This window comes from Lactuca saligna, chromosome 5 (assembly GCF_052625555.1).
Source record: "Lactuca saligna cultivar CGN05327 chromosome 5, ASM5262555v1, whole genome shotgun sequence".
Classification (NCBI taxonomy): Eukaryota; Viridiplantae; Streptophyta; class Magnoliopsida; order Asterales; family Asteraceae; genus Lactuca; species Lactuca saligna.
In genome coordinates, this window is record NC_136421.1 from 270,325,059 (window position 1) to 270,342,850 (window position 17,792).

At 36.5% G+C, this 17,792-nt stretch overlaps 1 protein-coding gene across 1 annotated transcript; it reads right to left on the reverse strand.

The window, feature by feature from the left end:
- Positions 1-8,468: 8,468 nt before the first annotated feature.
- On the reverse strand, positions 8,469-10,447 carry LOC144997789 (uncharacterized). The gene has a single exon (XM_078957656.1). It carries the CDS (start codon positions 9,739-9,741, stop codon positions 8,779-8,781), a length of 963 nt encoding a protein of 320 aa, XP_078813782.1. The 5' UTR covers positions 9,742-10,447; the 3' UTR covers positions 8,469-8,778.
- Between the last annotated feature and the right edge of the window lie 7,345 nt (positions 10,448-17,792).

A 17,792-nucleotide genomic window follows, 5' to 3' on the forward strand; every position in this document is an offset into this window, starting at 1 on the left:
CAAAGATTTAGAAATTTCATTGTAACATCCGGGATTTATAAGGTACTAATCTTGTAATTACTTAGGAGTATTAATTTTTAAAAGTTGGACTTGGGCCTTGGGCCTTGTATGTTTTGGGCTGATAAGGCACGTACGCAGGGCGTACCCTCCCATGTATACCTAGCGTACTCAAGGGATTATAGCGTAGAGGCCATACGCGTACGCCCAGCGTACCAAAGAGTACGCATAACGTATGCGGGTGAACCTAAAACCCTAACTTTTAGGGTTTGATCCCTATATAAAGGACATTATGCCCTTGTACCAACCTCCCTAACACCCTTAAGCAGTCACCACGAAAACCCTAACCCACTTTGGTGTGTCTTTGTTATTTGGAGGCCATTTGAGTGCACTTTGGTGTAATTTTGATGCTTTGGAAGTGAAGGGAGCTTGAAGAAGGAGCTAGGATCCACCAAGAGCTTGTAGATCTAGAAAATTAACACCATTTCTGACCCATTTGAGGTATCAAGTTGCAAACTTGGTCATTATATTCTTAGATTGCTAATGGGGGTGTTTAAGGTTATTTTTGGACTCCATTGTTGAGGCTTATTGCATCTTAATGATTTTAGACCATAATAGCTGTCCTTTTGGACTCTAATAGGCACTAAGAGTCATAAAAATTGGACCTTGGTGGTTAAGCCACAACCATGCAAGTGTTAGTGGGTTTTAAAGTTTGTTAAAAAGACCCAAAACCATGTTTGACCCCAACCATGCATGCAAGCACATAAAGTTCGTGACTTTATGGTTTAATAGGTCTCAAGGGACCTGGATCTACATTTTAGACGTAAAGGCTTAATGGATTAAGTCATGAATGAGGTCCCAAGGAAGTTGGCCATTATGTTGGGCGTACTCCCTGGTACGCCACGCGTACTGGGTCAACTTCCCGTATGCGGTCAAGGCCAGCGTATGTCGGACGTACGTGCTAGGTACGCCGCTCGTACGCATGCAGAGTGAATTCATTTGGGCTTTTGGGCCTTAAAGGGTTGGGCCTGGACTGTTGGGCCTCATAGCCCACTGTAAAGCATAATTTAGACCTGGGAATTTGGAATCATAAGCATTAGGCCCTTGGGGCCATATTGGGTTAATTAGGATTATCTTGTTTTGGGCTAAAGACTTATTAGAAATTGTGAAAATCCCCATTTGAAGGGTTGGGCCTAATTTGGAAAATTGGGCCATTGATGGACCTTTAGGGGGGCCTTGATGGACCTTTAGGGGGCCTTGATGGACCATGGGTGCGTTGGATTTAATGCATTAGAGTGGGGTCTTATGAATGTTCCCAAATTTGGACCAAAGGGTAAAATGGTTATTTTACCCTAAATAATGTTATAGACTCTGATTTAGTGTTAATATGATCATGATAGCCGGGACTCATCGGAGCAGCTGTTAAAGACCACTTTCTGTGAGTTTGGATACGCAGTATCACGAGGTGAGTTACCTTCCAATAGCGGTGGGTCTACGACCATAATGTCGCCCCACTAGTAGGAGTTGTATGATAGATGATTGTCTTGGTGATGTTAATCTATGTTATTTACATGATATGTTTGTGTGCTAGCATGATATATTATATGTGATAGTAGTGGTAGGAGGTGAAATAGTCCTCATATGTCGGTCGTAAGAACCGACAGGTAAGTCAAGGACCTCAAAACGGCTTGACCTGGGTAGGTCAGGCACCCCATAACTGTCTAAATATATATGTGTGTTATATTATTATGTGGTAGTGGTAGGGGTGAAATAGTCCCCGGTAGTCGGGTGAGATAGACCGACGGGTAAGTCAAGCACCCCATAATCGCTTGACCTGGGTAAGTCAGGCACCCCAGAATTGCCTGACAATATGTTATTGTATGGTGTGTGGTATGATGGGGGAACTCACTAAGCTTCGTGCTTATAGTTTTCATTTTTGTTTCAGGTACCTCTTCAGTGAAGCGCGGTAGCTGCACATCACACGCACATCGGATTTCCGCACTATGTGATTCATGGGATTGTACTCTGATTTGTTACTATTCGATGTTTTGATTTTGAGACATGTTCATGATGGTTTATGGATTGATATGATATCGCCAACGTTTTCAGTAAACGATTTTATAAATTACTTAATTAAAAATGAAATCTTTGGACTCGAAATTTGGGATGTTACATTCATTGCATAATACTCATCGGTTAATGAAAGCTACCATGATGGAGAATTAGAAAATTTTGTGATGATAGTAAGTCAAGGGAATGATTTGATATTATTGTTCTATATTTTATGATGCACCTTTTTTATTTTATAAAAAAGGCATGTGTATTGTAAAGGTCGACTTAATTAGTAATAGTTTAAACAGGTTATGGTAATGTTAATACTACAATATGTCATCATATAAACAACTGATAACAAATACCAAATTTGTACATGCTTTCATGTGAAACAAACACTTATAGAATTCACAAATAGGCTTTTTAAATACAAAAACTAAATTTGTACATGCTTTCATCTGAAAAAAAAAAAAAACACTTATACTGTCCTATTACACATTCAAACCACCACCAAATATTTGTATAAAGTTTAATCTAACAAATCATAAACTAGATGTCATCAAAATGTGGCTAAATTTTCCAAACATGTCTAAACTCCCAGCTAAAACATCAAAATACCACCAAAGTGTGCAAATAACATCTTACCAATACCATCAAGCCAACTAGAAAAAAATACATCACTTCCTAACAACTCATTTCTTAGCTAGACTCTCACATTGATATGTGCATAATAAGAGTGGGTACCTTAAAAAAGGATCACCATCCACTATTGCAATGAAGAAAAAAGAAAATGAGAGCTTTTTTTTTGGTTTACTATTTTTTTAATCTCTTGAAGATATAAATTTGCATATATGCTCAAGTGATTGAGGATTACATTCTATTAGAATAAATTACAATTCATTAACGTCTACTATATTCTATCTGAATTTATAGTTTTTATTCTTTTACATGCACTGAATTTTTTAATATTTAAAATTTGATATTGTTTTCTTTGTGGATTTATGTTTTAAAAAGGTTGTCATTGATGTGGAAAAAGAATATATATATATATATATATATATATATATATATATATATATATATATATATATGAAGAACGAGAGTATATTATAGTATAATGTATTCTATTAGAATATGGATGTCAACGGGGGCAAACGGGGCGGGGATTACATCCCCCGCCCCCACCCCCGAAATTTTCCTTTTCCCCCACCCCCGCCCTTGCCCCCGAATTCTCTAGCCTCCCCATCCCCACCCCCGCCCCCGAATCCTAGGATTACCCCCGCCCCCGCCCCCATTTGGGTTGACTTTTTTTTGGGCGAACGAAAGTGTTGTTTAGGCTAAAAGAAGTTATTTTTTGAGCTAAAAGAAACCATTTTGGATAAAAATAGTTATTTATAACATAAGTTTATATATTTAAAATAAAACTATTATAACATCTTAAAAACGTTACACTATAAACTTAAAAACATGATATTTAATTGAACTTTGAAAATTGAAAATCATTGGTATTATTTATTATATTTTTATAATCAATATATATATATATATATATATATATATATATTAATATAAATAATATATTAACGGGGTCCCCATTGGGGGTTCGGGACAGGACTATCCACGAGACTTTTTGACATCCCTATATTAGAATGTATAAAATGCTTCTTATCAATAATATTCTTTCAGGATGGATTAGTGTTTTTGTTAAATTTTGATGTTGTTTTTTTAACCATTTTAGCTTTAATTTTTAAGAATAAATGTAATTTTTAAACCATTATTGGTCATATTTTTTTTTTTTTCAGAACGAATGTAATAATTATGTATAGTCTTATTATTTACGAATTAATGTAATCATTGATTCTTAAAGAATAAAATTTGTATTCTTTACAAAATGTTATTCTTGATAATATGTTATATAATTCTTTAAGCATTTTAATTATAAAAAAAAAATTAAATTATTCTGTCATAATAAAAATGAAAACATATTTACTAGTTTATGGGTGATTTTCTGTCATTATGAAAAAATAAAAACAATTATTATTAAAAATTATATTATAGTTAAATTTGAATTAATTTAAAAAAAAATCAAAATTTAAAAAATAAAGGAATTAATTATTCCTTAAAATCCAAAAAATTTCTTTTTTTAATATAGGTTGATTGGCCAAAATACCCATTTGTTAAAATTTGTGTGATTATATGGTACATGTTATCCTATTGTAATATCATAAACCCTATCTATTCATGATCATTGATTCTATTCATCCGTTGGTCCATAAACGTTCTTATAAGCCGCACACAATAGACATAAGAAACACAATAACCTAGCCATATATATATATATATATATATATATATATATATATATATATATATATATATATATATATATATATATATATATATAAATGAGACCGTTCAATCGAGATCATTTCTTATTGCGAGAACATTTGACAACAAAAGGCATTTAATTTGCAAGGTGACACTTTTGTAATTAAATAAAAAACAGGATGCAAATAAATAAAATTATATAAATAAAAAATAATTAAAAACTATTAAAAAACCTACTAACCAACATCACTCACTATCCAACCAACAACACCACCTACCACCGCCACCTACCACCCATTACCACCAACCACCTACGACATACCACCCATTACCCGCCACCAACCACCCATCACCACTACCCACCAAACACTACCACCCACCACCACCATCCACCCACCCCCATATACCCACCGCCAACCACCATCCACCATCACCCACCACCAATCCACCATCCACCATCACCCATCACTCACCTCCACCCACCACCACTAACCACCCACTATTACTACCAACCACCCATCACCACAACCTAAAACCCAATACCACCACTCACCACCTTCACCGCTAACCACCACCCACCTTCACCACTACCAGTCACCACCATCCCACCTCCACCACCACCCACCTCGACTACCCGTTACTACCATCCCACCTATTACCTACCAAAACCAACACCCATCACCCACCAAAACCACCCTACCACCCATCACCAACACCCACCGCCACCACTCATCAATCATTACCACCACCTCCATCACCCATTACAACCATCCCACCATTACCACCACCAACCACAACAACCAACCACCACTAGCAACCACCCGTAACCACCACCTACCACTACCACCAATCACTACAAACCACCACCCACGACTACCATCTCTATCACCCACCTCCATCAACCACCACCACCACTCCTACCATCATCTATCACCATCACCACCACCCACCTCCCCCAACCATCACCACTACCCCACACATTACTAATCAAAACCACATGTTACCACCACCACCATCCATCACTTCCACCAGCCTCCACCACCATCACCTCCATTTGCTACCACCAACAATATCCACCAACATCATCATCAACTACCACTATCACCACCCATCAGCTACCACCACCATCCACCACCAAACATCACCACACGTCACCACTACCATCACCACCAAACATCACCACACGTCACCAACACCCATCACCACCACCCGACATCACCCACGTATCAACTCCACAACCATCGGCCCACCCACCACCACTACCATCCACCACCCAAATGGTTGTTCTCGTGTATATAATCACATGTGATTATATATATATATATATATATATATATATATATATATAATCACATGTGATTTATATAGACAAGTTTTGTATTTTCATAATAAATATTTGATATATATAATCACATGTGATTAAATGTATTTAATCACATATGATTAAAATGGACAAAGATAAATCATTAAACCGAGAACGCGAAAATGAATATTGTCTACATATAAATCATATGTTCTGAGCTCACCACCGTACTAGTTACTCAAGCTAAACGTAGAGCTAACAACTTAGCAATAATTTTATACTAGCCGTGCTTTCATGAGCATGGGTTTCATCCATGGAGATTTTCAATCCCCTTAAATCACTTTCGGTAGGTTTCAACCTCTTGAAATCATCAATGGACTTCTAAAAACCCCTCTAAGTCACCCTAGTTAGAGTCTTTGTTTTTGGCTATTGGTTGTGTGTTTTGTTGTAGAGTTTTGTATACATTAATTCAATTAAAATATAATAGTAAAATAATGAAATTTGAAAACTTTAAATACCCCCTCCCTCCCTCCCTCCCTCCCCCCCCCCCTAAAAAAACACATGAAGCTAATTTTTAGTGCCTATAAATACAATATGAAACAATTTTTGATAACTTGACACTTAGATAATTAGACTATAGGGTGCACCAAGCGCACTCATCAAGTTAAGAGGATGCGTCAAGATTGGGTCACTGGTAGCTTAGAGAGAGAGAGAGAGAGAGAGAGAGAGAGAGAGTAGGTGGATTGCAATTGGTTCTTTTAATTATTTATTTTATTTTAAAAATGCTAGCACACTATGGATCTTTAATATAAGGGTGAATATCTCGATCTTGGATCGGACCTGCCAAGTCTAGTTCCAATTCTTGAACATGAAAGTGAACATTTTGACTGGACCAGACTGGTGTTTTGCAAAAATTGGTGGACTTTGGACTGGATTTTTGAAGCTTACCAAGTACTGATCCGAATCGAGGTCCGATATGATGGAAAGTTCCAAATGCTTACCCCTACCTTAATAAAATGTAATGCTTATTCGAGATATAAAAATATAATCTTTAATAATATCTTGGTTACTTAGAAAAACAAATCGGTAATAGTTCATTGTGTTGATACGCTCTTTGTTTGTACGAGTATAAAAATGTTTGTTCTTTATTGTGTGTGTTTGGGGATTTGAGAGTTGAGAGATAGACGGGTCGATTGCAATGGATGGAGGCGATTCTGCCGCCGGGGATCATATTGCATCGCCGGCAACGTCCAATATTTTCTTCACAAAGCCGCTCATCATTTTCTTGGTTTTTCATTCGTATCTGAATCTGATTGATTCTACTATTTACTATTTATTTGTTCTACAGCCGAAGCACATCGGTAATGATTTGTCGATGGTCGCCATGTGAAGACGTGATAACAACATCGTCCACCAAAAACTCTCCTTCTAATTATGATTTTTACCCACTTTCAGGTTCTATTCCTAAACGAATCTCTTTCAACTTCGATTTTCAGAGCTTCTCTACCTAAGTAACTAATAACTAATATCAACATCTAGGGTTCACTTCCATTGATCATTTATATCTCTAATAATAGCTTACTTACTTAAGTACCAACTTACATCATTCATCTTTGTATTTTATAAACCTACCAAACTATACCGACGTCATACAAACACAAACCACTTTTCATTTCATTGCCATAAATATAATTGGATGGATTCTTAAAAATATAATGTCGTGATAACATAAAATTTAAAAGTATAATGCTACATAATGTGGCGGTTTTCTTCTTGATACATGTTTGTATTTTATAAACGATTAATCTATCCAAGTATAACGATGTCATACAAACACAAAATAGTTTTCTTTGCTATAATTGACTAGATTTTAGTATATATGGACTTCCATTTGATTTCATGTGGTAATTTGTTATAAATAAAACAAACACAAAAAGCACATGGTGATGTGTGTTTGAACTTCGAATTTGGTTCTTTCAAATAGTTTCTTACAATATATGGGAAAATGACTTAAAACCCAACGAAGTTTCCAAACCGTTTAAAAAACCCCAATCATGTTTTGTCTATTCAAAAAAACCCAACAAACTTAACATTTTATCTAAAAAGCCCAACTAAGTTATACTTTCTCGAAAGTCAAATAAGAGATGACTTATTAACGTATTGGAAAAATGACTTGTTAGACCAATAAAGTTTCCAAAACGTTTAAAAAACTCCAATCATGTTTTGACGGTTAAAAAAAACCCAACGAACTTAAACAAAACAAAATTGGAATTTTTTGAACGGTTTGAAACTTTGTTGGATTTTTTAGACAAAAGGTTAAGTTCGTTGGGTTTTTTTGAACAGACAAAAAATGATTGGAGTTTTTTGAATGATTTGTAAACTTCGTTGGGCTTTTAAGTCATTTTCCTTACAATATATTGATGGATTTGTTACATCCAAGGGTTCGCTGGACTTTTAAGCACAACCACTCAGTGTCAGTAGTCAAATCCATAGTGATGACATGGTCAAAGTTGTATAGTATTACTCTTGGAGAAAAAAGTTTCTATTTTTGGTAGGTAATTGGTTGATTGTATGTGCAAAAATGGCAGCTGCATTTGGTGCTACTGTACAAGCTAAAAATGGAAATATAATGCCAGGACAAAGAGTAGTGTGGTTTGTTAGGTGCCTTGGCAATAACATATTTTCAAATTCAGGTCCACTGTAACATTAATGTTACACATTACACTACAAAACATACATTTTAAAATGTGAATGTAACAAAACAAAAATTACAACATGTTTTCTACAAATTACACTACATAACACCTTAATTAAGTGCTATATTTATTTTGAAGCAATTTCAATTCTATAAAATGAGCATAGGAAAACCAAAACTATATATTCAATTGCTACAAAAGATATAAATCCCATGAAACAAGTTTATTCCTTGTTCAAAATTCAACAAGAATGGGCCCAAGCTTACAAGATGCACATAATGGATATGATGAATGTATGAATGGTGTATTTACACAATTACCCTAGAATATAAACGCACAAAGATATAAGATTTGAGTACACCTACAGAATGTGTCAAGAAGCATGACCTGATGAAGAAGAAGTCAAGCAGTAAAGTCAATTTCAAGGTCTGGCATTGTTCTTGTAGCCATGGCATATGGAACTCTCATGCTCCCAACTCTGGTCATGCGTAATGCTTCACCAGAATTTGCAGCTCTTTCTAGTTCTTGGATTCTCTTCCTTTTCTTGTATCTCCATGCCCATAATATCAGCAATGCAAACAACACCACCAATATGATTCCACCACCTGCTATGCCAACAATAGCACACACTCTAGGCATGTTGTCTAACTTACTACTAGATGCAGTTTCTTCAGGTGATGCAGAAACTTCAGGTGTTGCAGGAGGAGAAGGGGGAGGGGATTCGACTACAATGGAGAAATGCCCCTGTTCATAAGTCAAACACTGATTGTCTGATACTAAATCTGTGAAATTGACCTGACCATGTAGATCAAACCAGACACACTTGGGATGAGAACCAGAACCTTCAGGTTTTGACCTTATTTGTCCAAACTTGATTGCGATGGCATCATCGGAAGCCCAAAATTCCAGTTCAGGTAGATTAGTAGCTGATAAGTCTGAACCATTGTAAGCAAGAAGACCCAATATAGGAGCTAGATAAGTGTAACCAGGTAAAGGGTAATATGTAGTGGACCAATTCCCCAGGTTTTGATACACCAGAACAAGTCTCTCCACATATGGTTGCTCTCTTACGCCAATGGGGATTTTGAACTCTTTAAACGTTTCAACACCTCTGTGAAATAGGCTACCACTTCGTAGTCTCATTGCTGATATCTCAATCCCTGTCAAATAGGGAGGAACGAGTCCATCAAACGGAATACCAGTACGTGGATGGAAGAATGCACGGTAGGCGTATTCCTGGAGAGTCGTATCAAGAGCCCTTGCAGGTTTTGTTTCAGAATTAGATAATGGAGATCCAACTCTTGGCCAACAGAGGAAGCAAATAAGCAGAACAAGTATCGATAAACTTCGAAATTGAAGCCCCATTGATGCTTCAGGTTATTGAAAATTGGAACAATTGGCAAGAACTGGATTCTCTGTGTGTGATCTAATGGCTAACTGAAAATCAAAATTCAGAAGCTAATAAGCAACTATAGAGCGCTAATGCATGTCTCAAGGAACATTCCAAAGCCAAAACCCTTACGATACTTCAAGAATTCCGCAACTAGAATCTGGATTCTAAACGGCAGATCTTGTGGAAAAGAGAAAATCCAGAGCAATGTACTCAAACGAACCCTAGAGTTTCGGCAAGAGCAGTTGAGTTTATCAATCAAAAACAGCAACAAATTGATTTATTCACCTTACAACCGTTTTCGAGTTCATCAGATTACGCAAGAACACGCATTCACCTTCAACGCCCAAACAAATTCCTCTGCATTTTGACGAAACTGGAGCCAAAAACCGTAACTAGCGTATGAAAATTGCATAAACTTACTAGCTCCGGCGATCTCGATCGTGAAAACCGTTACTATATTTGTTTCTCTTGTTTTTGGAGTTGGAACTGACAAGAACTTCTTCTCCTGATGCGAACAATTTCTCAAGATGTCCAAGAATCAAGTTGAAACACGATTTTGATATGCACACGACAAACGAAACAATCAACGAAGATGAAACAAAAATGGAACAGAAGTAAATCAAGCGTATGTTGAAAGAAATGAGTGAATGAAGAAGGAGAGACGATATCCAAGAAGAATTGATGTACAAGAGGAGAGAGAGTGAAATATATACACGAACATGTATGTATGTATGTGGGGATTTGCAGAGTAACAGCTAACAATATGGGGAGGGGGAGTTGACGTAAATGCCCTCGTCCTTTTTCATTTATGGACAAATGTGTACAACAAAAGGTGACTACTGTTTTGCATGCCAATGGAAATGGGTCAAGTCAAACTCTCAACTTAGTCAGCGACTAGTCCTCTTCTTATTTTATTTTTGGGTAGTACGTTCCATTTAATATTATAACAATTTACTTCTTTTTTTTTTTTTCAATATAAAATGGATTTTCATATGGAGTAATTAGGAATTAGGATAGAAATATAATAATATTTTAGTAGTAATTTTTTCACCATTTAAAATGTGGTTACATAAATTAATGAAAAACAAATGGATATATTGTAAATTTTGATGTCTTTCTTGTTGTCAAACATATATTCATCCATGGGTTTTTGGGATAAAGAAAGTCTTCTGTAAACTCCTCTAACAATTATCTATAAGATAAATACAAAAATACATAAGATATGTCTAGTAGTCTCGTGTAGTTGTAACCTTTTGCGGATGCTAAGACTATCTTGAAAGTCATCAAACAGTAAAAATGGCAAACCTTTGATGAATATGCCGGCTAATTGATAGTCAGAAGGCACATGAAGAACTCATTCCTATATTTTTGTGACATTTTCTCGTACAAAATGGATATCCATTTTCGATATGCTTTGTATGTGTGTTGAACCAGGTTTTCCGAATGTTGTATTGCAGTACCATTGTTATAGTAAATAATTGTGGATTTTGAAAGAGGACCATGAAGTTTCAAGAAGCAAATTTCTTAGCCAACATGCTTTGCAAACAACATTTTCAATGCTACGATATTCAGTTTCCGCACTTGAACGGGATAATGTCGGTTGCATTTTGGAGGACCATGAGATGAGGTTATCACCAAAAATAAAATAAATGAAAGTTGATCTCGAGTATCCAAACACCCCTCAATTTTGCATCCATGTAGGCAAGAAGATGCATGGATTGCAATTTAGAGAAGTGTAAGCCGAGGTGAAACACACTTTGAATGTATTGAATAATTCGTTTGTTTAACGTTCGTTTCAGGTATCAATTACTTTTCAGAATTTTAGGATTTTAGAATGGAACTCGACGAGTTGGGGAGCTCTAACTCGTCGAGTAGAGATCATTTTGGGACGCGAGATTTAGGATCTACTCGACGAGTTGGAGGGCCCAACTCGACGAGTAGACGTTGTAAAGCAAAACCCTAATTTTCAGGGGGGTTGCACCATATTTAAGGAACTTATGGGTCATTTGTCGCCTCCCTCATCGTCCTAACTGTCCAAAGAGAAACCCTAGTCGTGCTTTAGTGCCTTCTTGAGTGTGTGTGAGCTTTGGAGAGTGAATCTTGTTCTTTTTGGAAGGAAACTTGAAGATTGAAGAGATCGAAGTGAGTAGAGGGCCTTAGATCCAACATCTACCTGGTGTTAGCATCATTTTGGAGGTAAAAAGTTGTTATCTTGATTTCTATTTGTTTAGAACTCATCTTATGGAAGTATATGGTCACTTTTGGTGCAAAATGGTGTAATTCTCGAGTTTGAACTTGTCATGAAGATATGGTTTCAGATCTGGACACCTCTAGGCCTCCATGGACATAAAATTGCCCACTTTATCTAGTTTAGGCCCTTTTCCATGCACTAAACCTTGTATAAACCTTAATTTTAATGTTTTAGCCTTTTGAGGCCTTGCATGCATGTAAAGTTTGCAACTTTACATGGTAACTACACCATAAGGGGTTGGATCTGTAGTTTGGAGCCTTGGATTCCACTGGAAATGACTGAACACAAAAGGGCTGAAGGAACTCGGAGGGTTGCTTAGCCAACTCGACGAGTTGGGTAGGGTTTACCCGTTTTTGGGATTTTGAGTGATTTCGGTGAGTGATGAGAGTTTTCGGTCTACACGAGTTTTTGGTCTCCTGAACATTAAGGAACTCGATGAGTTACTCAGGTAAATCGGTGAGTTGACTCGAGATTTCGGTTGTATGGACTCTGAAGGAAATCGACGAGTTGTTGGATGCACTCGACGAGTTAGGGTCAACATGGATTGTTGAACTTGACTGTTGACTTGGACTTTGACCATGGTTGACCAAGTTTGACCTTAAGGTTATTTATGGTATTTAAGGATTTTGATAAAGTTGGTCACATGATGATTGTATGCATTTGAGTTAGAGTTGCAAGTTGTGATTGACCTTATCAGGTCAACATTTATTGAGAGGTGAGGCTCATCACCATACCAATGGGTCGAAGGCATTAGGCTAAGACCATGTGGGGGTTCCCATGGCACCCGGAGTAAGACCCTGGAGGGTTTCCAGGGCATCCCTATATATTTATATGCATGGCTTATGTGGTTTGTGTAGTTGATATAACTAATATAGATTATATGATTATGTGGATTGTGTGAGGTATGCTCTGAGGAACTCACTAAACATTAGCTTATAATTTTTTGATTTGTTTCAGGTACATCTGAGCCTAAGGGAAAGGGCAAGACTTGATGGCGAGGCATGCACTATTCGACATTTGATTTGATGGGACACTCTGATATATGAAATAAAATGTTGGCGTTATGGATTTTGAAAACAATTGTCATTGATATTTCTTATTTTATAGGGATATTTTGGTTGATTAAAAATGAAAATTTTATTTGAAAATGTGGGTCGTTACAGTTTGAGTGTGTTCATGGGATTCATACGTATGAGGTGCATGCATGTGGATGCAAATTTATTGGAGTGCAGAGACAAAACTATGATAGTAGGTGGGGGCAGGAAAAGGTTTGCAGGCTTGAGAGTTCAACTTCACATTAGTATTGACCGATGTTGTAATTGGTTTAAAGAAACACATATAGGGTCGTTGAACAATTTTTGGCATATTGTGTTTGTGATACGTAATTTATATATTATTTTTAACCAACTAATTTTACTAACTATTACGCTTAATGTAGTGTACCTAATTGAAGATAGAATAACAAAAATAGTCGGGCATCGAACACAAGGAGCAGAATTAATAGCTAATTTTATCTACTAATGTTAACTAAATAATTATTAATTAAAAGGGGTGTTTTTCTAGTTTATCAAGTCTAGAAACTTAAACATTCAATTAACACTAAAAAAGAAAATAATTAGCAACACAAGGAAAAACTATGAAAACAAGAAACGATTTTTACCAAGATAATTAAGAGGCTTTAATTTAGATCCGATATACTTGCTTTAATGGTTGATTTAGTAGAAGTGTAATGGATTAATGTGACTAGATTAATTCTCACTAACCTAATCCTTTAGTAAATAAGTTCATTCATGTGCTGATAAAGGGGATAAACTAACAAATTTAGTAGTGTTTGGTTCGAGTTATATGAGACTTATAATAAATTGATATATTAGGTTAATTAAATCAATACAACATATGATTGGTCTACATATATTAGCTCCTACATTCACTTACCCACTATTCTATTTAACCCTAGGTTTTTATCAAAACACTAGTTTTACAATTTGCCAATCAGAAGATCATAAGATTCAAGCCAATCCGTAACAAATAATTAACTAGCATAATCCAATCCGTAAAATCAACTCATAATAATGCAAGCAATCTAGTCTAAACGAAATTTAGGGTGTTTAACTCATAACTTCAGCAAACAAACATGTAAAAACAAGATTCACTTTGATAGTCACGATCAAAACAAAGTAAACCAAGTAAGTAGGAATATTGTTGCCTTAGATCTCTTTAAAATCAAGCTAATAACTGAAATTTGCACTTCACAGCTTCCAAAGAATGTCTCTGGCCTCCAGAAATCGATAATTGCTTCCAACATCCAACATGTTTTAGAGAAAAGTCAACCTATATATAGTATTCGAAAATTGGTGCACCACAGTGCGGTAAATGGCCACCACTCTATGGTTGGTGTATAAATCGTGTACCCGAGATCATCATGATTCTTTGTTTTACCACGTCATGGTGAGGATCACCACACCATGGTTCTTTAGCTTTCCTTCTTCTTTTTACCTTATACTAAATTCCTAGCTTCCAGCTCCCAATTTGCTTCTTTTTTTATCCCGACCATATCTTTTACTACTACAACACAAAATATAACAAATTAATCATCTTTTGTTTAATAATAAGCATAATTATGGCTAAAAATATTAAGATATAATACAATTATATATATATATATATATATATATATATATATATATGCACATATCAAAATACCACATGCTTAACCTTTGCTTTCCCCAAAGCAAACTGATTTTTAACTTACCAATATCGCACAAGACAATCCATTTTGACCCAACAATTATCCTAAGACCGCAATGCATGTTTATGTGTCTATAGTTCCTAAAAATTCCCAATTTTAAATACTCACAATTCTTATGAACATTCACCCCTTAGTTTATACGACACTCATTTTTGCAACCCTCCCAATCCATCCTCAAAAATCTTTCTTAACCTCAAGGTATTTTTGCTTAAACTTCCCAAGCATACATATGATAAACTAACCTATAAAGAAAATATTACAACTTTGATACCATAATGAAACACTTGGAATTCATCTCTTCTTTGATATTTGCTCTTTGATTTCTTTGAATTCAACAATACGTTTTATAACACCAAATTACTGGTGCGTTTACGTATCATCAATGTGTAACCAACTTGTAAACTACAACTCATATGTATCCGTTTCAAGAATATAAGATATTATCGTCTCACAATCACTCGTGATAAATTCCTTGAAGTGATTCAAATGAGCGTGGGTTTAATCTAATACTCTAATTCTTATTTCAGGAGTACTCATGAACACTACAACAAACTTGTGTCATGTCTAAGCACTTAGACAATCTATAGTCAGATTCATGACAGTCTTGCCTCATTACTTACTTCCAAAGTATGATCGAGTGTGGATGTTTGGATAATCTTATTATTCGGGAAGTAAAACATGCGAAATGAAAAACAAGAATAAAACAATCAAATATGGTCTAAAAACTTTTGAATATAAATAAAACACGTATTATTTAATCACCATATTTATTAGAACTTATTCAGTGTATAATGTTTCGAACAATCAACTTAATACTTGAATTAAAACAATATTTATCCCATGCTCCAAGCATGCATACTATGTTCATCTATGGTCTTTTCCTTATGAAATAGATCAATTGAACACATTTCCAATAATGCTCGTTTCACAATTTCCTAATCATTATCACAAGTGTAACAATACCAGATTCTTGCCACTACTAGAATTTGTTCGAGTCTAAACTTACATGCAATGATCCTTTTGCAATGTCTAGGCACAAAAGTCACAGAGACTTGGCTAATGATATTACAAAGTATTCCATTTAAGAATGGTACAAGATAATTCCCTGGAATTTGAAGTCTCTCATTCAAAGAGAATTCCTTAAACATCCTTGCATTAAAGTTTCTAACTCACACAAAAATTCTTAATATCCAACTCCCATTATGGAGACATTTCCATAATTTCCATATGACTATCCATTCTAAATAGAATCCTATTTATTCAGAATTATATCAATATGGTCCATCAATCACTATGTAGCACCTAGTTCCTGGTATGTATTTTAATCTAAGTATTTTTACATTTTTAGTTGGGACTCGGCGAGTTGTAGGCCCGACTCGCCGAGTAGAGACGAGATATTGAGCACGTTTAAGTTGGCAACTCGGCGAGTCCATATACTGGACTCGGCGAGTCCGCCAGTCTGGAAGAAACCCTAGATCCACGGGTTTTGCACCCTATTTAAACCATGTTATGAACCCCAACCTCGTCTCCTTCACCCTCACAACATCATTTAGCAAACCCTAACCATTCCTTGAGCATTTTGTTCATTTCTTGTGTGAATCTTGAAGTTTTGAAGAGAAGAAGGAAGCTAGATCCAAAGGAGTAGAAGGAGATTCAAGGATCACATTTAGGCCATTTTATCCATTTCTTAGCTTGTTTATAGCAGAGATATCACATTGGGTTGATTAGCCTTCGGATCTAGCCATGTTTCAGTTCCAAAGACGTAGATCTAACATCTTTATGGAGCCATTTTGCATGAAAGCCCTAGATCTACTCTTTTAAGTGTCTTTTGAGCCTTTAAATCCCTTTTCATGCATATGTACACGTAAAGTTGGAAACTTTACGTGGTAACCAAGCCTTAAGAACCCAGATCTATAAGTTGTATGTATTGGTTTTGAGCAGAATCAACTGTATAGAAGTTGCATGCAACCGAATCTCGAGTCGTTCTTCAGACTCGGCGAGTCGAGTCGCGAGTCCTCGAGTTTTCCCCCTTCTATGTATTATGCCGAGTGAAACCTGTGAGTTTTAGGTGGACTCAGTGAGTCGGATATCAGACTCATTCATGGAGGGACTCGGCGAGTCAATTCCCTGACTCGGTGAGTCCAAGGTAATCTTCATATCTCAAGAAAACAGATTCGGCGAGTTGTTCATACAACTCGGTGAGTCCCAGTCGGGGTGTTCATATGATAAAGGAGAACTTGACGAGTTGTTCATACAACTCGGCGAGTCGAATGCAAATTAACTAAGTGTTTGTATCAAAGAGGAACTCGTCGAGTCTATGCTAAACTCGACGAGTAGTAGCAGGCAGAATTGAGAAATGAGAGTAGGGTCTCGACGAGTTGGTGACCCAACTCGACGAGTCAGGTCAACTGTATGTTGACTTTGACCAAGAGGTTGACTTTGACCAGGGGTAAAATAGTCATTTTACCCTCAATATAGTTATCAGTATTTGATTGAGTGTACTTATGGAAATTGTAGCCGGGGAGATACCGGAGCAGCAACAGATAGATTCAAGAGCAGTTCACCCAACAACCAGACTACGAGGTGAGTTTTCCTCCCAGTAGGAACGGGTCTACGGCCACAATGCCATCCTGTTTAGTTAGCAGTAGTTCCAGACCTCGGTCCGATGCAGTAGTTAGATTGCTTGATGTCTTTTTGATTCAAGCATGTTTGTGTTATGTGTTCCGGACTTCGGTCTGATGCAGTATGCAGTATATGTGTTTATGCTAGTTGATATGTTTATGCTATGCTATGTTATGCTCAGTCAGTTTCCGGACTTCGGTCCGATGCAGGGGACAAGGTTCCAGTCAGTTCCGGATTTCGGTCCGATGCAGTTAGTTCCGAGCTTCGGTCCGATGCAGGGGAAAAGGTCCCAGTTAGTTTCGGACTTTGGTCCGATGTAGTTTCCGGACTTCGGTCTGATGCAGAGGGCAAGGCCCTGGTTAGTTCCGTACTTCGGTCCGATGCAGTTTTCGGACTTCGGT